Source organism: Cornus florida, unplaced genomic scaffold (assembly GCF_030987335.1).
Source record: "Cornus florida cultivar Cherokee Brave unplaced genomic scaffold, ASM3098733v1 CherokeeBrave_3.0.0_Hap2_Chr05, whole genome shotgun sequence".
Classification (NCBI taxonomy): Eukaryota; Viridiplantae; Streptophyta; class Magnoliopsida; order Cornales; family Cornaceae; genus Cornus; species Cornus florida.
Genome location: NW_026775575.1, coordinates 111,720,150 through 111,742,765, shown reverse-complemented (window position 1 = coordinate 111,742,765; position 22,616 = coordinate 111,720,150). Strand labels below are relative to the sequence as shown.

Sequence of the window (22,616 nt, the reverse complement as noted above, 5' to 3'; positions counted from 1 at the left end):
ATATTGAATCATTTACAAAACTATACAAAAATTATGATATATATATATATATATATATATATATATATTTCTTCCAACCACTGGCCCTTTGTATCCCAAGTAAATCTCAAATATGTGCAATCATTCGAAAACACATATTATTTAAACCGAAATATGTGCATAAATCCGAAATATGTGCAATCACTCAGAAACCACACATATTATTTTAACCCGAATATTTTTTTATGATTTTCCTTCAAATATGTGCAATCACTCAGAAACCACACATATTATTTAAACCCCAGTATTTTTGTGCTTAGTGCAAATCAAACACAGGACATCCGAGTTTATAACTCCCTTGAGACTCCTTAACCACTGAACCACCTGTGCAGGTTCAATATGATAAATATTATTCAGCAGCGATTAGAAAATTATGAACACCAGCAAAACTAAGGCAAATGTTCTAGCCCAGGTAAAAAAGTATAAAAGAAAAAAATGTACTACTAAAACGGGGAAAAGAAGTATAAAAGAAAAAGAAAAAAGGTAAATTAGATCTAATTGGATAATTTTATGCAATTGTTTGATAGTATTGGAGATGAACGTGTTGTAGATTGCGTTTCGAACCAACAAAGAATACTCATCCAGTGGGGATAGAACCTTCAGATCACCAAATTGTTTTTAAGGATAGCTTTTCCTTGAATTCCATTGTTTTTTGGTAAAATTATACCATCAGATATACATAAATTTATTTACATTCAATCTTGTGCCACACACGGTGCCTGATATTCTTCGTCTTCAACGATCTCGGATTATGTTCGTCGGCTCACTCAAAACATACTTCGGTATTTCATATTTTGCACCTGCAACAAGATTTTTCAAGCCATTTTAGACTGATGTAGGAATAAAGAAAACAGGAGGAGGCTGGAGCACACACGAAGGAAAAAAAAAACACTAGATAAATTAATAGGAAGAAATAAGACATGTTTCAAATAATGTACGGGGTAGAGAAACTAAGCACCATGTTTAGCGCTAAACGCATATTCTGTGGACAATGACTTTACCATGAAATTAATTACCAAAAACAAAAACAAAGAAAGAAAAAGAAGATTAAATATTTTTTAAAAAACTAATTAATTTAGAAAGGGGAGTATATTAACCTGGAAAAAAGAAAAAAAGAACATTATTAAAGTACCTCTTTCATCATAGCATACTGTCAAATCGACACTTTGAACGACGATCCCGGCACTGTCCACAATTGCTTGTGCAAAGGTAATATCAGCTTCAGCAGCAGCATGAAGTGCATCCCAGATTTCTGGCGTTGAAGAAAATGGTATTGAGTTCAGATTAAATAAAACTACAATTGTACATAGATAATTACATATTGCGTCTTGTTGACATGGTATGTTTTTGTTAGAAAACCAATATTATAGTAATCTGGGACCTAATCAGCCACTCTTGTACTGTTAAGAAGAATATGTACATTTGGAATTTAAAGAGAGCAATTGTTGAATGTGGAAAAGGAGTAGCATGGTCAGTGTATAGTAACTATTTTACATGGCATAGTGAGAGAGAAGATATATATGCACAAGGTTTCTGAGAGAATCATGTGTTGGTTATGTGCGCAATTAATTTTAGAGTTTGATTATCGTTAGCAACCAAAGAAATCTAAATCTAAAAGTGAAAACACTTGCATAGCTAGATGCTGAAGTTAAATCTCAAAGTCAAGATGCTACAGGAAGAAGACAAATTCTATTTGATAATAGTATATCAAGTCTCCAACTGCCTCTAAATTGAGCTGCCAAACAGGGCATGTTCCAAAATCCCCAATGCGGATCACTTGCTGTAAGTGCTTTGTGCAACATGCCATCTAATAATCAAATCGAATATTCATCTTCACTCATGGATGCAGTCCAATTGTGCTCCAGAAAGAATGAATCAATACTTGCCCACTGTCAGAATTTCAAACCACTAAAATCTTCCTCCAGAAAGAATTTTGAACAAAAAGATACCTCTGCAATAATTATTGCCACAAAGAGAATTCATTTATACAATATAAAATTTTCTAACAAATTTAAATTTTCAATTCATGATAAATTTGATCCAATGAAATCCATAATTTGCCACTTCCAAAACTGAAACTGAAACTGAAATCTCTAGACTAATCGTTGAACAGAACCCAAAAGACCAAGAAATTCCACATATTTAGTTTCTCAAATCTATTGGCAAACAAATTTAATTACATCGGAATAATCCTCCTACTTCTTCCAATCCTCTAAGCAATCTCCAGGAAATTAATTGTTCACTGAAAAAATTAAAATCTAAATCAATAATTTCCATGATTCCATCAAATCCAAATTTAATCTTTTACCTAATTTTTTTAAAGCCGAATCTTCTACTCCAACAATAGCTTATAGGCAAATGATGCAATAGTTTCAATTAGAGCAAAAGCCCGTATTCCTTTCCTGATAGCCCTCTCTTCTTCGAACCATTGCTTTCCATGGCCAGCTGTTCCAGTTGTTATCATTGTCTGAGGCACAAGTTTCATATTCTCAAGTCTATTCATGCAGGTAAGAAAGTCTTCATTTTCCCCAAGTACTTGTTGAAAATTTTGAGAATTGGTTTTTTCAATGATACAAGAATCGAGAATACTACTCCAACAATATATTATGTTTCTCAAATTTAGGTTGCATTAATGAATTATCTTCATCACTACTTGCTGCTTCCACTAATTTGTCTGCTTCCAGAGTAGGAGTAGAATATTCACGTGGGCCATACGAGGATAGATATAAAAAGCTTGATCCTATTTCCTCCTCCTTCTTCTTTTTATTTATTTATTATTATTTTTTATGACTTGATATAAAGATCAATTCCACCATGTTTCGTACATTCCATGGTAGAAGACGATCCACTTCAGAATGCCAACTATAATAATTTTTCAAACACAGAATCTTTCAAACTCCAACCATTTAGTACTAAAAGGCAATGTTTCCATCCTTCTATAACCTCAAATCCACAAAATTTAAAATATGTTTTTAAGTTAAGCAACTTCGATAAAAATATATTTTAACGAAAAAAAAAAAAACTTCAATAAAAATAAAAATTCTTTTTATCAAACTTTCTCCCCCTCTATCCTGACTGCAGCTCGATCCTTTTCACCTCTCTTTCAACTAACCAAGTGTTTTCAACTTTTAACTCATACACAAAGAAATAATACAGTCTCTCAAGTAAAGATGAGATGAAATGCAAAGTATATTATAAAAAGGAAAATTATGTATCAATAACAAGTCAAAAAGATTCTTAAGGAGATTGACAAGAAAAATAATCAGCTCTCTAATTTTGTCCAGCGGAAATTTACAAAGAAGTATTGCGCTATTTACCAGTGAATGATATTATGGATCAATCTTTTGATGAGACCTCTTAGATGAATTCATTTTAAACTTCACATCTCAATGGCTCACCTCTCTTCTATGTCTATATTCTAATAAACATTTAGTTGACTTTTGTTTGATTATCTCCTCATTGCTCAATATTCTGTGCCACTAACCATAGATGGCAAGTAGCCATATATTTGTTATATTCACTCAAATTCTGTGCCACAACCATGGATGGTCCTATATTTAGTTAAGTACTTTACCAGTTAAACATCATTCCAATAACAATTCACACCTCATTAATCTAAATCATTATACAGACAACTCTCTAGTCTCCCTATAATGCATAGACAGTCACAAAATATGAAAATGATTACTACGGGTATCTTTTAACTGTTAAATTTCAATTTTGTTTTATGTTTCTACTTTCTAGTTTCTACTAGTTTTCGAAAAACATGGTTCAAGTTTACAGTTAGTAGTCCTACACACCTACTTATCTCAAACCTAATGGTCAGTCCACATTATTAAAATGCTTAATAAAAAGCAGGACTTCCAAGAAATCACTTTAACAATTGAACTTTAGGCCAATTTTCCTTGAGTGTGAAGGAAAAAATGATAAATATCAGAATCTAAACCATGTCCAAATAATGGGAATACAATGTACCTATTACCATTAAATGATAGTGTAGAATACAGAAGGGAAGATATCCCTTTCTTAAAATCCATTTTTATCACAACATGGAACAAAAGTACAAAGTAAGAATGAAAAGAGTTTGAGAGAGCCTTAATTGAAGTAAACCCTTCTCCACTCAACCCTTGACTCTTTATCCTTGGGGAAATAAAATGAAAACCAGAATTGTTTGCTGCAGGTCTTCTGAGATACAGCATCATAAAGTTTTTTCACTCTTCTTGTTTTAACCTATCTATTGTTGAATCTATCGTACTGGGTGATGACTGGTTTTAACAAGAATGATTTCATGATGTATGATCTTTAAAAATCTAAAAAAGTATTATTTCCTCATGTTTTGACATGCTGTAGATTTATCAGCACTCATCCTTAATTTTTCCTTTTTAAGGGATCTCCAAATAGATATCTAATGTGTTTATCTGACTGCTTCTAGATATAAACTAACTACAGTTTCTTGTATCAAAGTGTAACAACTACAGGCAGTGTTATCATTATACTACCTTTCGTGCCACCGTAATGAGGAGCAGTGTCCCAGAATTCATCACGCATCTTCATAAGCTGACTCATTGTTATTTGTGGTGAATGCTTCCAAGGTTTTGGCTTCCGGATCTTTTTCACAGCCCCTGTAACAAGTATTGACTATTATATTAGTAACAATTACCATCAGAACTTTGCTTTAAGTATGATATTTTTTTTCATCAGCAAGAAACTCACACACCCATTTATCCCTACAGGGACTCGAACCCTCACCATCCCCTTTGGGAGGTAGAGGAGATACCACTAGACTACACAGCCATTTATTTCCACTTCATTGTCATGGAGATATTGAGCCTAACAGATAGGAAATAATAAAAATAGTCATGTCAATTAAACCATGGTGTTTCTTGGTGAGATCATATCAGCCATTTACTTCTCAGATTGGGGGAAAACATTTTACAATGATTTGAAGAATAAGATACAGATGGCATCCATAAAGCTTAATTGATGAAATACAAATTTTGTTCCCATGTTGACTAAATGGAACACACTAAATTTTGAATTATCGACCTTGGTTCATGCTGACATAGCAAGAGTTTAAGCATTCCTTTTTTTTTCACAAATAAGAGTTTAAGCATTCCTGAGGACATCATAGCGAATTTGACAGCAAAGCCCCCGATGCCTGGTCGAACATATTATTGATCATGATCAAGGTAGAAAGACAAGCTAAATGTCATGGGCCGGATGCTTTGTGGTCCGACCCAAAAGCTTAAGCTATATTAGATGGTGCTAACACCCAACCTTATATGCCCAAAACACTCTCCATCCGGATCCGACATGGGACAAGAATCCATGACATTCTTCCCCGCCCAAACCCACCCTGCCTACCCATCCACCCTAACGGCAGGGACCCGATAACAAACCAAACACCTCCATGTGGTTGCTTGGCGTGACACTGGATCAAGGCCGATTGGGCCTGTTCTGATACCACTTGTCACGGGCCGAATACTTTGCGATCCAACCCAAAAGCTTAAGCTATTAGATAGTGTTAACACCCAATCTTATATGCCCAAGACCCTCCCCATCCGGATTCGACGTGAGACAAGAATCCGACACAATGCACACTTATACAATCACAAAGCCTTGTACAAATTTTTTATTATTATTATTTTCCCTAATTACCTCTGCTGAAAAAATACGGAGGCATGGGACAATAATTTTCAAGCTCAAATCCAACCTTAAATAGATATTTGAGTCTATAGGAATTCAAGAAACTTTCATCCTTTTTTATTATCATTTTAAAATCCGCTGCTAAATATCACCATATCTTTGTCTAAAATTATCAAACGAATTTATGAAGAATTAGAAAACGTTAAACAAGCTCAATCTACCTAATTATACAAAAATAATAATAATAAATAAATAAATAAATAAGTTCTGATTTTCCAAAATTATGCTGAAAATTTAACCCACTTTGATTCAGGCTGCTAATTAGCCGAGACTACAAGCAACTGGGCACAATATTTAATTATTTAGCAACAATTACAGTTATAACAAACAAGAATTTTAAGCTTCAATGTGTCGATGCTTATAAATCAAAACAAACCCCTCATGCTCTGCTTCAGAAGAACAAAATTAATGAACTAAAGAAGACAATGCATGCATCAAATACAAAATAACATAATTATACACACATGCAGACATATGTTTTCGAATATATATATATATATATAAGAGAGAGAGAACAGATTTGAAGAGGAAAATCAAAATCAAAATCAAACAAAAAGCTTATTAACTTAAAAGGGCTATAATTATGTATTCAAAGAAAAGAAAAAGGAGTACAAGACAGCTGTGAACTCACCGTCTCCTTTGATCTGTGACGATCCAGCACATCCCATTCTGTTCCTTTGTAAACAATCAAGAGAGTCAAAAGTAGCTCAGAAAATGAAGATCATAGAAAAAAATGAAAACCTCTACTATAGCTATGAGCTTGGTGTTTGGAATTCAGGAAAGTTTTCGGGAAAGCGTAGGAAAATTAGAAGGAAAGAGATGGAAGTGTTGGTCAAAAGGGTTTTGGCTTCTCCCAAATCTCAATTATAAGAAAATTTAAGGGAGAGAGAGAGAGGGGGGGGTAGTGGTTGTTGGCTGTCATGTTTCATTTCTCATGAGTCCTGGTAATTTGTGGAGAGTTTTTATCGGGTGTTTTTCTACTCTTCGCCGGTGTAGTCCCTTACCAATAAAAATTTGCCATATCAGCGTAAAAAAATCAGTTGGGCCCTTTTTTTTTTTGTGTGTGTGTTTTTTCTTCCTAGTTATTTTTGGGGCCTTTAAGCATAACAAATCATATTCTAACAGGTGTGACCTTATGCAAAAAGGTCGGGTCTTAAGTGCTCACATGATATTTTATTTTTTTTGGTGACACCACATGAATGTTGTTAGGACACGTTTAGAACTCAAACGGGTGATTTTGTAATAATATTTTAAAATATAGGGATTTTTACATATAAATGTATTTATGAAGCCATATTTACTATTGGGTTAAGTCAAAGTTGGATAGTTTCAATAAAATGATGTTAACCTAAATGCTGACGTGGACATGGAGTTTTACTGTTTATTTTAATTGCTTACCTAAAATACCCTTTTTTTTTTTTTTTTTTTCTTTTGAATCAAATTACATTACTGGCCCTTTCTCTCTCCTCCCCCGTAGCTCATTTTCTCTCTCTACTCTTTCTCATCAGACCAGAACTTCTTTTCTTCTCAACAGTCCCCTTTCGCTATGGACTCTCTCAGCCTCTCTCCACAAAGAAACCCAACAACAGAGGTCTTCTATGACAACAGAAGTTTGATACACCATATCACCCTCAATTCCTCCTCAATCGCCCTCATCATCAACCCCATACCCAACCTCTCAATCGTCACCCGATGACACGACCATGGATCACGATCTTGATTCGACCCACAACGAACGGCCTGAGACAGCAACGATTCCGGTCACGACGCTCCTCGAACCCAGTTCCACGACCACAGCCCGATCTTGATTCGACCCACAGCGAACGGCGGGTGCGACGATCCGAGCTCTACGGCGCCGCCTTTGTGGTGGTAGTGACTGGTGAACTTTGTTGTGGAACATCGCGAAATCATGGAGGGCCACCGCCGTTTTGAGCTCGCCACGTTGCGATGGTCGTCGACCATCTCTCATGTTCTCTGTTATATATACATGTACATATATGTATTTACCCATATATATATATATATATACCTCTGTGTGTGCAAATATATGTGTGATGTATATGATGGGTGTGTCTGCAATATGTATGTGATGGAAGGAAAAGATAAGAGGCGGCGGGCTTACTTTCGGCGAGAGTTGCAAGACCCAGTTCGTACCAGGTAGGGCCAAAATGATACTTAAGCTCTGTTTTGCTTCTAATTTTCAATTTAAAGAGAGAGTGGTAGGAGATTGAATTGTTGGGTTTCAGTTGGGTAGAGAGAGAATGGCCATAGAGAAAGGGGCGGTATAATGAGATTTGGTCTGATGAGAGAGAGTAGAGAGAAAACGAACTGCCGAAGAGGAAAGAGAAAGGGGGTAGTAATGTAATTTGATTCAAAAGTAAAAAGGGTATTTTAGGTAAGAAATTAAAATAAACAGTAAAAATTCATGTACACATCAGCATTTGGGTCAACCTCATTTTATTGAAACTATCAGACTTTGACTTAACCATATGGTAAATATGGCTCCATAAGTACATTTATATGTAAAAATCCCTAAAAATATATATATACAATTTACATATTATAGGTTAATTAGAAAGTTAATATTAAATTAAAAGAAGCAAAAATAACCAACATTTAACTCTAAACTCTAAATTGGTAATTAATCATGAGGGTAAAATGAGAAAAAAAAAAACAATTAATTATATATAGTTAATATATTATATTATTATTTTTAATATATTTATGTCATATTTGTATCCTATTCTTGAAAAAAAAAAATAATAATAAATAATAATAAAAAATTGTCATATTATCATGTTCATATCTTGACGTGTACTTTCGTTTTTGCTTTAGTGTTTTAATTAAAAATATGTAGTTTCTTTTTCAGAAAAGATTTTAAAAAATCGAAACCCTATTTAATTCCAAATATATATTTTTTTTTTCGAGACAAGAACACTTTAAAATCTATTGAAAGCACTAATTCACTGAGCTATCAATTTTTTTGTCATTGAATTGAACCAATGAACATCCACATCTCAATTCAAGATATAATGAACTCATTCACTCAAATGTTTGATAAATTATTTGCCATAAATTATATTAAAAATAATAATAATATTATTAATAACAATAACAACAACAATCCATGCCAATTGGTGCACGAGCATTTGGAATATGATTTGCTATGGATTGCCTGTTTTTCTCAGCACCAAAATCATGTAATAACTATATCTGATACAGGAGTTGTATTGTTGTAATATAACTTGTGCACCAAATTACCCCCTTTATTTAAAGTACTCGTCAAGTTTTCTGCTATGGAATGTCGGTTTGACTTTCAAGTTTCTCTTCATTATTTGGTAGAAAGAGTGAAAATTTGAGGAAAACAAGTTAAGAGACACTTTACCTAAATTCATGAAAAAGAGGTATGGCAGGTAAATTCATGAAAAAGAGGAATGGGCATGGAAAAGAAAGGATAAGAAATAAATGAGAAGGAAATAAAATAAATTTCATGATTTTATTGTTATACCCATGTCTGTATTTTTAAAAAGTTCCACCAAACTTCTAACATTGTAAAATTTGAAGAAATATAGAAGTACGTAATCTTCATGTTAACGTGCAAATGAATTAGTTCTTATTTTCAATTTTGAGAGAATTGTGTACATAATTCCGATCAATCACAACCTAATAACAAAGCAAAAAACTGAATAAAAATTGAATAAGTTGACGCATTTACTTGCATGTTAGATGGTAATTAGCCGCGACCATTTAAACGTCCTTGTGTGTACACATTGGTGTACTGAAAAGAAGCTGGAGGGCTTTCCCTCCTTCCCTCCCACTATCGAAAAAAAGAAGCAATCATCCACCTGCACCTTCTCTTCCTTGTAAATCATAAAGCGTCCATCCTTCTCTTCACAATATCGTCCTAAAAAATGTGCTATTAGGATAAGAATGCAGAGTCTTTGGAAAAACGTGCTATTAGGATAAGAATGCATAATCTTTGGAATTCTTTAAATAAAAACATTAAGAATCATGGAGGACGCAACAATAGTTCAAAAATACATATACTAATAACTGATCTACAGTCAGGACTGTCCGAAACATCCCCTCTTGGACTGGAAAAATAGCCTTGAAAATCATCTCGGTTCTAAACCCATGGCAGCATTTCATGCTCTTCAGTGTTGTCTGCCTCAAAATTATTCATCATACTAGAATGATCTTAGTACCCACAGCTGTATGATAGCTCAATTTGCAAGGCACTTTAGAGAACATCACACCAGCACACCCACCTCTTAAAGGAACCAAGAAAATTCCTGAATCTAAACACATTTAAATCTCAGACACAAAGATTCACTTGTTTTTACAATGAGACACAAACAAGTCTCTAGTTTCCAGCCTCAGTACGCACTTATACAGACTACAGCTGAAAAAGAAACCTAACTCCATGGAAGAAGAGCTGAAAAGGGGGTCATTAAACGATCGCAGACTAATCAAAACGAAATGACTCCCCGTACTTGCTCCTGATATTGAAACGGTCATACTTCTGATCATCATAATTCACTGCCTTGGTTTCGATAGGTTTTGGCTCTACACCAGCCGCTTCATAAACAACCTCTCCGCTTTTATTCCGTTGGCGGTGCTTTGTTCTTTCTTTATGGCTCTTAGACCTGGATTGGCTATAAGTAGGAACCTCGCCTGGTCCATAGAATTCTGCATAGTCTTGTCGTTTTGAAGACCTGTGCTTGGTTGACAAAGAAGGATCTTTAAAGCTGGTTGATCTTATCTTAGGAGGCTTCATTTCCGAATGTTTATCACTAGCATTTGGAATATGAGCCTGCTGGGTTTCAGTAAGAGGAGCAGGAGTTCTCTGCTTTTGAACAAATGGGGGTTCCACAACATCTTCGGGCATTATGAGAGAATCTTTCAACGGAGTAAGGCTACCCTTGGGGCTCTTACGTCTGAATTGGAATGGTATGAAGTAAAGGAAGATGCCAGCCAACGCTTCAAGTGCGAGTTTGGACAGATCTATGACAAGCTGGCCAAATGATGGCCACCCTGCTTCTACTGGTTCATCTTTTATGGTTTCCACAATAAGAGTTGGCTTCTCCTTCATAGGTAGATCTTGAGATTCACTCTCCAACAATTGTTGCTGCACCCATAAATGTCACCAGATTCAGCAAACAGCATAAGAAAGTATGAGAGAAAATTCACAGATCTTTTTCTTGGAGCAACAAAATCTAGATGATTTGACCTTACAAGGCCAAAGCAAATTCAGAAATACTAAAACCACGGGAGGAAAATTCCAACATATTCATGACGCTCTCCTTTGTAAATAAAGAAAGAGCAACAACTTCAACGAAAGTTTGTATAATACGGCACTTTTTTTTTTCGAAATATAAAGCAACTCATATAATACGGCATGTGATTGCAAGATGATGGAGGAAAAAAGAAAGGATTGTGCAAACATGTGTGATCAGAATTGTAACTGCTGAATATTAATTTCATTTTCTCCTCCACGTTCTCGAAAATAATCAAATTAAATGTGAAACTGTAAAGTAAGAGTATCATCACCTTCGAGAAAAATGAAGGTCCAAATCCCTGCTGAAGGATGCATGAAGCATATCCTATCAAGACAGCACCAATAACCATAAAGACATCTGCCAAGATAAGCCAAAAAGTATGTCAGTTTTATATGGAGTCTTGGACAAAGCAATCTGGAATGGGAAACTAATCTTAGTCACAAATTTCCCATTGTCAGTAACAAAGCAATATGTGTTACAAGTAATGGATTTTAGAACAGGAGAGGCGTTACAAATAATGGATTTTAGTTTGGAATTCCTAACTGAATTGCATTAAAGTGTTTTTGGAACTTGCTAATTCGAAATTTTTCCAAATATAGAAGACCAGGCACTTCGAGTGATCAACTGGTCAATCAAAAGGCACTGGATGCATGTCGTTTGATAAACAAGCTATAGAGATTTTGAGCATAAGAGTGGATTCATATTATTATTTGTGCATTCATCAATCATATTGCATTAGATTGGCGAGTGTTTTTAAATGAGGTTGATACGATATTTATACGAAATTGAATTGAAGTTAACACCAAACAATCATTCAACAGAGATTGGCTGGACGACTAGTCTGGAGATCATATTGCTATTGAAGAAGTGGATCGTGTGAGGAGCACAATATGTTGACGGGGGCAAATTGTGTGCCTGAAACTCTGATTGTGAGTTTGGTTGATCAATTTGAGTTAAGAGGTAAGTAGGTTTATTGAACTGTTAACCTAGTGTAAATCTCTGGACTAAATCCCAAGGTTTTTTCCTTTAGGATTTCCTCGTGAAAAATCTTGGTGTCCATTGCACGTGCTTTCATCTTATTTCATATTGTTTGTGATTGCATATGTTATGATTAAAGCATGATGGGTTGATTGGTTATTGTAATTTAGTATTAGTTCAAATTTTTGTTATTCTGGTAATTTAATTAAAATTTAAAATTAGTTAAACTCAGTGTTAAGTTAACCAACAAGACCAATTTGAGCCACCCCTCTAGGTCTAAATAAGTAAATAACAGAACTTGGCGCATAATCTCTATCAAAGCTTAAGGTTCCCATCTTTACCCCCATCAATGTTTATAGAGGTTTAAAAAAGGATTCGTGTTGTCTATCAACCTTTTTAAACAATCCTTTTTAAAGACTTAAGAACAATGTCCTAGTATCAACTCAGGATTCATGTTTATGGACATTTTGAAAAGGTTTCATGTTGCCTATCAACTGTCTAAAACAATCCTTTTCTCTGGACTTGGGACTGGCTATTCAAAGATGTATGCAATAGCAATTGGTATTTGCTGAGTTTTGCACAAGATGATTTCTCTAATAAAAATTACAGATCCATATTTTTTTTGTTCTTTTTGGTTGGTTGATGCTATATTCGAGCTATCTTTTGACCAACATTTAACACAGCCAATTTAGAGCATTTGCACTAATTCATGGATTCATAATAGGTATAAAATATTTTCAATCTCCCTCAATAGATTATATGCAAATATAAACTGATTTTTTCAAACATGAGCAGTTCTCACTTACGGACCTTTACCAGAGCCTTCACCTAAAAGGCTCGCATATATTCAAATACAACTAGAACCAATCTCTTCAAAGAAGACAAACATATGCAATTTGTTAACCACCATTTACTCCAAAAGCTTAAGTTGTTAGGAAGGGTGCAACTTAAATATTTAAATCCTTCAACACGGCCCCTCACGTGTGACTTTCTTTTGGTACAACACGTGTTTCAATTTTTAAATCAGGGTGATGGTGAGGTTTGAACATAGGACCTTGCTTGCTCTAATACCATATTAACAACCATCTACTTCAAAAGTTTAAGCTGTTCGAGTGGGTCGAACTTAAATATTTAAATCCTTCACAATTTCTTCACGATCTACCATACGGATACTCAAACAAACTAGTAAAGACCAACAAACAACAGAACTACACAGTCTCAAAAGTAAACAGCAGGGATGATTTATGCATGTCCACAATCAGCTCATCCATGCAAACTCCAGCAAGACAAGCAGTGAATCAAAATTTGCATTTATTATGAACTTTAGTTTCATTAGAAACAATCTACGGGTAAAGAAAGACAAACTATTTGATAGCCTGGGCAAAATCCAAATTAAAAGATAGATAGATCTGTTCAAGCCTAATTTTTCAGGTGCTAAGATGGTCAAGATATTTGAGAATGCCAGAAGGTCAATCTAATCATATCTACAAAATCCAAATACATTTAGTACTCAAGGCATCAAACCAAGTCCATAACTATCCAACTAAAGAAAAGAAGGGAGTAGGAGATAGTAACTATGTATGTGAAAATCATATCCTTTAGCCATCACATTATAAAGAGGAACTAGCGATAAGCAAACCCTCAGAACAATAGATGTCAAACCATTGGAAAATCTAGAAAGTCGCAAATCCAATAAATTACATCCAACATTTATAATATGCAAGTTCTCTTTAAGGCAAGAGGCACACAGTTATTTAAGAACACATGCACACCCAGTGAACATCATAATAAGAAAATATACAGCTTACCGCAAAGCAAGACACCAATCAGTCGAATTGATAAAACTAGCCAGAAAAATCTTCTAAAATTACAAATGTAAGCAACAATTCGCTATTGTCAACCATGGCTGTGCAGTATTTCAGTGGTTCCTATGTGTCTTATTACTTGGGATAAGCATTTGGGGATTATGTCTCTCCTTGCATTCAATTCCCATTCTCTAAGTGACCATATTTTCCATTAGAAATATCTTCAAACCAATTGTTTATTCCTTTTAAATGCACTCCTTTCAACCATACTCAAAAAGTCTTCAACCTGAATAAGCTGCCTTCCCATTGGGGCCATCAGTGAATGTCATTGGACAAGGAAACCGTAATCAAGTAGTGATTGTTGGATCACCTAAAAGTAAAAGAATTTTCTAGTCTTTTTCCATTCTTCTGCCGACAACAATCTGTCACAGGTTTAGCATCTTAACTGGCACCTATAGTTAATGGATAGATTGTTGTTATGAGAACATTTCCATTCGCTTCAGCCGACATTCAATTTAGTCACTTTCTTTTCACTAATATTAGAAAATATATAGCAGAAATCATCATGCTAATGTATAACTAGACTGGCAATAACTAATTTCAAATTTTCTATTCTATGCAGCAGATAAAACAATGTGAATAGACTGTATGATTTATATAGAACCGGATAACAATAATACAGATATAGTTATACACAAGGTAATGACATCGCATATTTGTGCATGACTAAGCTGCTTCAATTGTCATATGATTCATACCAGCCACAGTGATAACCATGACGATGATATGCTCCTTTAATCAACAAAACACAATGCTGAAGTTTTAAGAAAGAAAATGTTAACAAATTATATGGACCCTATGCACCTTTAATCAACAAAACGCAACGCTGAAGTTTTAGGAACAAAAAAATATTAACGAATTATATGAGGTCCAGACCTGTTGCAGAGATGGAATTATATTGGAAATCACAATCCTCTTGATTGAGAGAGATCTGCCGAAGAGCAGCATTTCCTCTGTCAATAACTAACAATGAGCAGGTAGGCCGAACATATACCACATCAAAGTCAGTAGAGAACTTTGCGTCCTCGCTTGGCCCATCCCTGTACCCTGCAACATTTGATTTCCCTCCAGCAATTGTTGTCACACCTGCAAATGATTTCCAAACCGGAATGACTTTTCCATAATATCCCGGTGTTCTCATCAAAATAATTTGTTATCAATCTTTCAATTTCAACAAACTTCCGAACTTCAAAGATGTCTCTGTGAGTGCAATTTTTAACAAACTCTCAGCAACGATCACATACTGCAATTTTCATAACTACAATTTTTTATGTATAACAGGTTATTACTGTAAATATCTTGTGATACTCAACATTCAGGATCCCATTCCAGTTATAAAGATCTATAAAACCAAGCCATGAATAATTAGTATATGGGTGAAATGACATAAAGTACGCGCACCTGCTTCTCCTATTTTTCTTATGGCAAGATTTGAGGTGTCAGCAACGTATACATTTCCTTTATCATCCATGGTTATGCCTTTAGGATGATTAAAACGAGCATCACTCGGTTTTCCATCAATATGTCCTGTGTAACCCTGAAATGACCCAGCAACCAATCTTGCCCTACTATCTGCAAGAAAAATAATTAAAAAATGAACACAAATACAGTCACAAAATTTAAATGCAAACAGGCAGAGAATTTCATTTCAACCATCATTATAAAAATAAAAATAAAAAAGGCAATATAGGACGTATCACGTCAGCATTTCTCACACGAAAGGCTAGGCCTTGATCTACTTGCTAAGAAACATGTGGAAAGAAACTGAATCAAACTGTCGAATCTTTATATTTCATTATTCAAAACCCAAGAAAGCAAAAGCCTTCACTCAGCTGAGCATAATTATTGATTTTTCAGAGGTCAGTTTTCTTATTTGTTTGAAACTAAAACAATACAGTACACAAGGATCCAACTCTTTTTTATTAAGTCTTTCTTTCCTTTAGTGATCTAGGCAACCAAATGGGGCGTAACTTGATTGTTCCAAGATGCCATAGATAACAGGAATGGAAAACTATCAACAGTCAATTGTCAAAAAGAGTTAAATACACTAAATTGTAGTAAGACTAAGGAGATGAATATTCTTACATTGAGACAATGGTGGAGTAATTCGAACAATGTTGCTATTAACATTATCAACAGCAAAGAGTTCACCCTCCTCTGAGACACGGATTGAGTAAGGCACAACTCCGAGCGCATTTCCTTCCACAACGGTTTCAACTAGATAGCCATCCTCAAATTGAAGGACATTCCCATCTGTAAAGCAACAAATAAAATTAAAAAAAAAAATTGTCTCCAGGTGCGATGTTTACACAAACAAATGCATATACATATGTGCTTTTATGTGTGTAATTTTTTTGTTTGATCATCGAATAAAGCCTCAAATTAAAAATAAATTGTAATCCTGAGTTTACCTGATTGGGGTGTTTTTGAAGAAGACTTGGTCCATTTGATAAGAGAAGCAAAGTGTTTAACCAAGGGTGCTGGGTAAAAAGAAATACAGTATCATATATAAGCCAAGTAATCCAATGAAAACAAGCATACCCATTAAATAATAGATCAAAACGAATCAGTGTGTGTGCGTGTGTGAGAGAGAGAGGTGAGATGTTACCTGCAGGAGCAGCATGAGCTTGAAACTGAAGAACATAAATGACCAACAGTGTTGAGAAGGTGAGAAAAAGAAGGGATGCTCTCATGGCGCTGTACTGACAATCAAATTTGTGAGATAGATATGTCAGAGAAGTCTAGGGTTAAATGCGTAAGAGATTAATCATGCGTCTGAACCATGAGATCGAGGGTTTGTAATTGTGGGCAGAGATTAAAAGCCCCAACTGCGTTGCTTCTGTACTTTGGGAGCTTGGGTATGGCACTGAATGCTGACAGCTTTTTAACACACACTCTCTCTCCCTCTCTCTACATACTCTTTTTCTTTTCTTTTTTATCTTTTCATCAATATTATTGCATAAAGTGCGTTTTTCTAGGAGTAAAAGAAATCAACAGCCCCAAAAAAAAATCCTGCTTTATTTGACGCCCGGTTCAGGAAAGTCCTTTTAAAATGTAGACTCAATGCAAATGTAAACGTATATAAAATGATGATGGTATTGCTACAAGAGTTTTTACTCTCGAATTCTTTTTGTTTAGACCTTTTTTTTTCTTTTCTTTTTTTCCTGACAATATATATATATATATATATATATATATATATTTTTTTTTTTTTTTTTCTTTTCAAAGGCAATAACTTGTATTCATATCAATACAACGGGCAAACTCCTAAAGATACAAAGGAAGTTCCCTAAAAATACAAAACTATATTCACATATTTAGATGAAGCGTACAATCCACCACTTAAAATTTTCAAAATTTTATTTTTCACAAATTTACATGAAAATTAATATATTATTGATTATGGCCGATGGAATAAACTTCATGAATTTCCAATATACTCCTTTGCTTTTGTTTTCAATCACACATGTTTACAAATCCTAACTACCACGTATATAATGAATCAAATAAAAAATAAAGAGTACTCTGCCTCTTTGTGTATTTTAGATGTAGGAAAACTATTTTTTTTTTTTTCAAAGACAATAAAACTTTCGTTAAAATATAAAATTGTACAGATGAGCCATATTTTAGCTTGTCTCCTGAACCGCTTTAACTTCCACTGATAATGCATTTGTAGAGTTGTACAAATGTCATCATAGAACAGATGATATACAAATGGTAATGCATATTTTTAACAAAATAAGTCTTAATATATATTCCTAATATGTAAGAGGAAACAAATTATTTATAAACAACAAATCAACAATATTTCACAACTCATTAAATACAATTTTTTTAAAAAAATGGTACATTAAATACAATTTTTTTAAAAAAATGGTACAGTATTAGTTTTATATCAAAAAATACTCCATCATTTTAATAATTTGCACAAACTCTACTTTCAATCTGAAGGTATAATTATTCCATCATTTTTTTTTCAAAAGTAAAGGGGTGCATGATTAATAAACCCCTGAAGGACGGGTTCGGTTCTACAATTGTGAGTTTTTTTATAATTTAGCTGTGTTTATTTTTAAACATTAAGAATAAAATTAACATTCATTGAAGACACTGTTGATTTTTTAAGCAAGGCAATAGACATCCAAGGGCTTTGTGGCCAGCAATATCTTTCTACTTTTTAAAGTGGATGGTGAAAATTCGAGACTCCAGATAAACAAAATGGTGCATGTGAGTTTCTACAAGGCAATAGATATACAAGAAACTATTGAATTTTTAAACATGTGAATGGCTTTTACGAGAAATTTCATAGGAGAAAAGAAGAATATGCGTGCAATTAATAACTAAATTTTTTGAGTCGTTTAAATAAATACTATCACTTTACAATTTCTATATATATATATATATATACTATTATTAAATGTGCAAAGCGTTCAGTGTTTCAGTATTTTAGTATTTATTTATTAATATAAAAAAATATTTATTAATTGATATAAAACTCTAAAAATTAACTAATAAAATTCAAATTACCTATTTATCTATTTGTTTTTTAAAAAAATTACCTAAAAAAGTAAATCACGACTTTCAAATTACTTAATAAAATTTAAATTACAAATTAACTAATAAATCTATACTATTATTAAAAGAGTTTCTATAAATTCAAATTACAAATTTCCTAATAAATCTATACTATTATTAAAAGAGTTTCTATAAAACTGTAACACAAAATATGTATCTATATCTATATTATTAGATAATAACATTCACCCGGCCCCACCCAGTTATGATTATGTCGACACATGTCATTATCTTATTTATAGAGGAATTAAGGAAGGAGGAAGGATACACAAATTGAGAATTCTAGAAATCCAACGAGAGCAGAAATTCAAAAAATCATAATTTCAAAAGAAGTTTTGTCGACATTCATCCAGTTCTTCCACAAATTATCTGAAGAAGAACAACAAGCACATCCGTTCTTCCTCAAATTCAACTTCAACAAATAACAAGTACATCTAAAATCGTGTAGTTCGAGATCAAGATTCGTTAGCACATGGATCCAACCAACAAAGAGGATTGTACTCAATTTTTATAAATTAATAAATTAATTATATTGAAATAAATCAATTGGTGCATAAATAATTAATTCACCACATATTATCCTCATATATATATATATATATATATATATATATATATATATATATATATATATTGGTTTACATCCTCATGATAAGGTTGGGCATTTTTTTAAGTAATAAGTTACCAACATTAATATATTACATTAAATATTAAAAGGAGTTCAATTGATAATTCAATTTCAAATATGTTAACTTTGACACAAATCAATTACCAATTAAAGTTAAATAGGTAAAATAAAATAATTTCTCTAAAATTCTAACACAAATTACCTCTTATTATGACTTTTTTAATAAAAGGAAATCTAATTAGACAATGATATATTTAAAGAGTCTCTATACTCTAACACAAATATATAAATTTAAAGAGTTTCTATAATATATTTATCTATTTATTATAAATTTTTTAATAAAAGATAATCTAATTAGACAATAAATTATTAATATAAAAAAATATTTATTAATTGATATAGAAAATAAAATAATTTCTCTAAAACTCTGTCAAAATTATCTTTTATTATGAGTTTTTTAATATAATGAAATTTAATTAGACAATGATATATTTAAAGAAAATAAAATAATTTATTTAAAACTCTACCTCAAATTACCCATTTTATTTTCGATAAAACTCTATCACATTAGAATATATTTAAAGAGTTTCTATAAAACTCTAACAAAAAATACCTATTTATCTATTTATTATTTTGATTTAAAATAAAAGAAAATCTAAATAGACAATAATTATTAATATAAAAAGAAATTATTAATTGATATATAAAATAAAATAAATAACCTTTTATTATAATTTTTTAATAAAAAGAAATCAAATTAGACAAGGATATATTTAAAGAAAATAAAATAATTTTTAGGGCAAACTACAATGACCTCCCCTGAGGTTTGGACTAATTGCAACAAAACTTGAGGTTTGCCATTTTGTTGCAACGTGACCCCTTAAGGTTTTCCCCATTTTGCAATGACCTCCCCTCCGTACAAAAATAATAATTTTTTTATAAGAAAATTAGTTTGAAGTGACTAAAATGCCTATCAACAATGTAAAAAAGACATTATTACCCTTGTAATGTAAACAAATAACAATAAAATTCATCTTAAGTGGACCAAACTGTAATACCCCTAATTTCAGAAGGATAGTCCTGATATTTAATACATTGTTTAAATTGCATTTATTTTTGTTTAATTGTTTATTTGCTAATTTAATTGAATTATGTGATTTATTTATTTGTTTTATTTATTGTATTTAACTGACATTTGTTTAATTATGTGCTTATGTGGCTATTTTAATGATTGATAATTATTTATTTAAATTAACTGTTGTCTGTGTTTTGTTTTCTATATATGTTAGTGTAAGTTTGTATTATTTTTATTTGAAATTCTCACGTGTGTAATTAGATTAAATGAGTAACAATTTTAATATTAAAAGTTGGAGTTTAATTCCTTTTAGATTACACAAATGGGCCGACTAGGGTTTAATTTACATTAGGGTTCTGTCTCTAATCATACAGGGATTAGGGTTTTGGTTCAAGCCTATATATATATAAAGCAACATGTCTGCTAGGGTTAGAGAAAACCCTATTCACGTACTTAGTATATTGAGAGAAAACAGAGTAAGGTTGTGAGAGGCAGAGAGGAACCGACAGTGGAACTTGGGTGATTAACAAAGCAGTTCAAGGAGGAAGGAACGTGGTTGCTTCTAGGTGGAACCAAAGTACCGGAGGTGTAGAACTACAGCCTAGGACATTGACGGAAAATTCAAAGACTTTGGTTTAGAGTTTCAAAACTAAAACTCAAGACAAGTTTTTGTTCTTGCTCTTTCCCTTTAATTCGTGTTCTGTGCATGCCTAGCTAGACTCCAGGAGTTTAATTAATGCTAAAACAAATTAATTATGCATGCTTAATCAAAATAAAACAGAGGGTTGCAGAGTTATACATACATGTTCGTGTTTTCTTTAGTTTTGTGATCTTTATGCATGAACTGTTGTTTAAATTGAATCTTTGCATGTTAAAACACTTAAAATAATTTAGTATGGACGTATGGAACGTAGGTTGAAGCTCAGAGGCTTTAGCAATGGAGTTTTAAGGTTTACAGAGGCTGAACAGACGAAGAAAATGGCATCAGCACCAACTTAGCCGACTCAGTTGGAGACTGAGCCGACTAAGTTGGCAACTTAGCCGACTCAGTTGGAGACTGAGTCGACTAAGTTGGCAACTTAGCCGACTAAGTTGGAAACTGAGTCGACTAAGTTAGCAACTTAGCCGACTAAGTTAGCAACTTAGCCTGCTCAGTTGGCAATTAAGCCGATTAAGTTGGACCGCGACCTAGAACTTAGTTTTAATTGTCCAGAATTGTTTTAGAACCTATTTTAAGTAATCTAAATGGGTTAAATGGACTTTGGGTGCTTCTAAAATGCATAATACACTTCTTATGCTTAAGAAATTTGACAATACGGATATGTAAATAAATTTTTATAAATTATTTAAAGGATGAATCAGTATAAAAACATACAACTTAACATACTGATAATGGATGGAAAGAACCAAATTGCTTAGCTTAATTTTAGGCAACATAATGGATTATAATAAGATTATAAATCTTATATTGGATGCATGATAGATCATTTTATGTTTAAGGTTTGAATTATGCATGCTCTGGATGTAAATTGTTGGAATATCAAATTCTCTAGTGCAATTACATTAATTAATACTGGGATTTATATTGCTGAAATTTTTAATACTTTTCTGTAATGATATGGATAATGGTTTGGATTGTAAATTACTAGCTTATTATTATGTTTTGTAATTTGCATGAATATGGAGGATTGTATGCACCGGTATGGGACGGTTACATATTAGGGATGGTTTAGCTCAAAACGCTTAAACCTACCATAATGGATTAAAAGATGGATTGAAAAATATTGAATCCAAATTGTGATTGAGTCAGATCAACTATGACTAAGTTAAATGGCTTATTTGATTAATGGATGGTAGTTAAGTCATATCAACTGAATAAGTTGAGTGACTAACTAGTTTGTATATTGCATGTCATCTCAATAAGTATTTGAATGACATACCCTAGTTTTGGACGGACTTTATATATATGTTTATGGTACCACGAGATGAGCTTGAGTCTCAGACTCGTTGGTTAAGGTGCGTATATGCAACTGATGCGTAGCTGGTTAAAGTAGGTTGAGGTGTACCCTGTTAGGTCTAGGTACTCATGCCCACCTTTGGGTGCGTTTTCGCATGTTGCCTTCTATTCAGGTTGAGACCCCTACTGTAGTCCAGTGAATATCCCTTAGTGTGGATATATATATGTATGGACTAGATAGATATTGTTGAGCTATCTAGGATGTATCTGCTTATCGGATTACTGTATGGATCGTAGTAAAACAGGACTTGCATGTGGGCCTGACCCACTCTTTATTTTTCAGATGTTCGTCAGTTCCAGAGTTAGAGCTTGGACGTGCAGCGCAGATACAGACACTCATTCTACCGACTGCGTATGAATCTTTTCTATGTTTAGTTTTAGACTTTATTTTAGTTTCAGTTTCAGTTTTAATAAGGGGTCCACTGGATGGATTTCCGAGTTGTAAACTTATGGAGTT

The 22,616-nt window shown here is 33.1% G+C and overlaps 2 protein-coding genes across 2 annotated transcripts; both read right to left on the bottom strand.

Annotated features, from left to right (window-relative positions):
* Nucleotides 1-503: 503 nt before the first annotated feature.
* LOC132308627 (uncharacterized) lies at nucleotides 504-6,661 on the bottom strand. Its single transcript, XM_059806759.1, has 4 exons — nucleotides 6,377-6,661; nucleotides 4,539-4,661; nucleotides 1,172-1,291; nucleotides 504-839 (listed from the first exon to the last, which is right to left on the bottom strand). The coding sequence occupies exons 1-4, from the start codon at nucleotides 6,411-6,413 to the stop codon at nucleotides 775-777; spliced, it is 345 nt and encodes a 114-aa protein (XP_059662742.1). The 5' UTR covers nucleotides 6,414-6,661; the 3' UTR covers nucleotides 504-774.
* Nucleotides 6,662-9,702: 3,041 nt separating this feature from the next.
* LOC132308626 (uncharacterized) lies at nucleotides 9,703-16,813 on the bottom strand. Its single transcript, XM_059806758.1, has 7 exons — nucleotides 16,476-16,813; nucleotides 16,279-16,347; nucleotides 15,953-16,120; nucleotides 15,269-15,439; nucleotides 14,744-14,953; nucleotides 11,296-11,381; nucleotides 9,703-10,873 (listed from the first exon to the last, which is right to left on the bottom strand). Exons 1-7 carry the CDS (start codon nucleotides 16,558-16,560, stop codon nucleotides 10,211-10,213), a joined length of 1,452 nt encoding a protein of 483 aa, XP_059662741.1. The 5' UTR covers nucleotides 16,561-16,813; the 3' UTR covers nucleotides 9,703-10,210.
* Between the last annotated feature and the right edge of the window lie 5,803 nt (nucleotides 16,814-22,616).

Coding starts and splice junctions, on each gene's coding strand:
- LOC132308627 (XM_059806759.1), bottom strand. CDS start 6,413: ATGGGATGTGCTGGATCGTCACAGATCAAAGGAGACG. Junction 4,662..6,376: donor GTCACAGATCAAAGGAGACG/GTGAGTTCACAG, acceptor TACTTGTTACAG/GGGCTGTGAAAAAGATCCGG. Junction 840..1,171: donor AGTATGCTATGATGAAAGAG/GTACTTTAATAA, acceptor ATCTTGTTGCAG/GTGCAAAATATGAAATACCG.
- LOC132308626 (XM_059806758.1), bottom strand. CDS start 16,560: ATGAGAGCATCCCTTCTTTTTCTCACCTTCTCAACACTGTTGGTCATT. Junction 15,440..15,952: donor TACTCCACCATTGTCTCAAT/GTAAGAATATTC, acceptor TTTTTCTTGCAG/ATAGTAGGGCAAGATTGGTT. Junction 11,382..14,743: donor TAATTCCATCTCTGCAACAG/GTCTGGACCTCA, acceptor TTATCTTGGCAG/ATGTCTTTATGGTTATTGGT.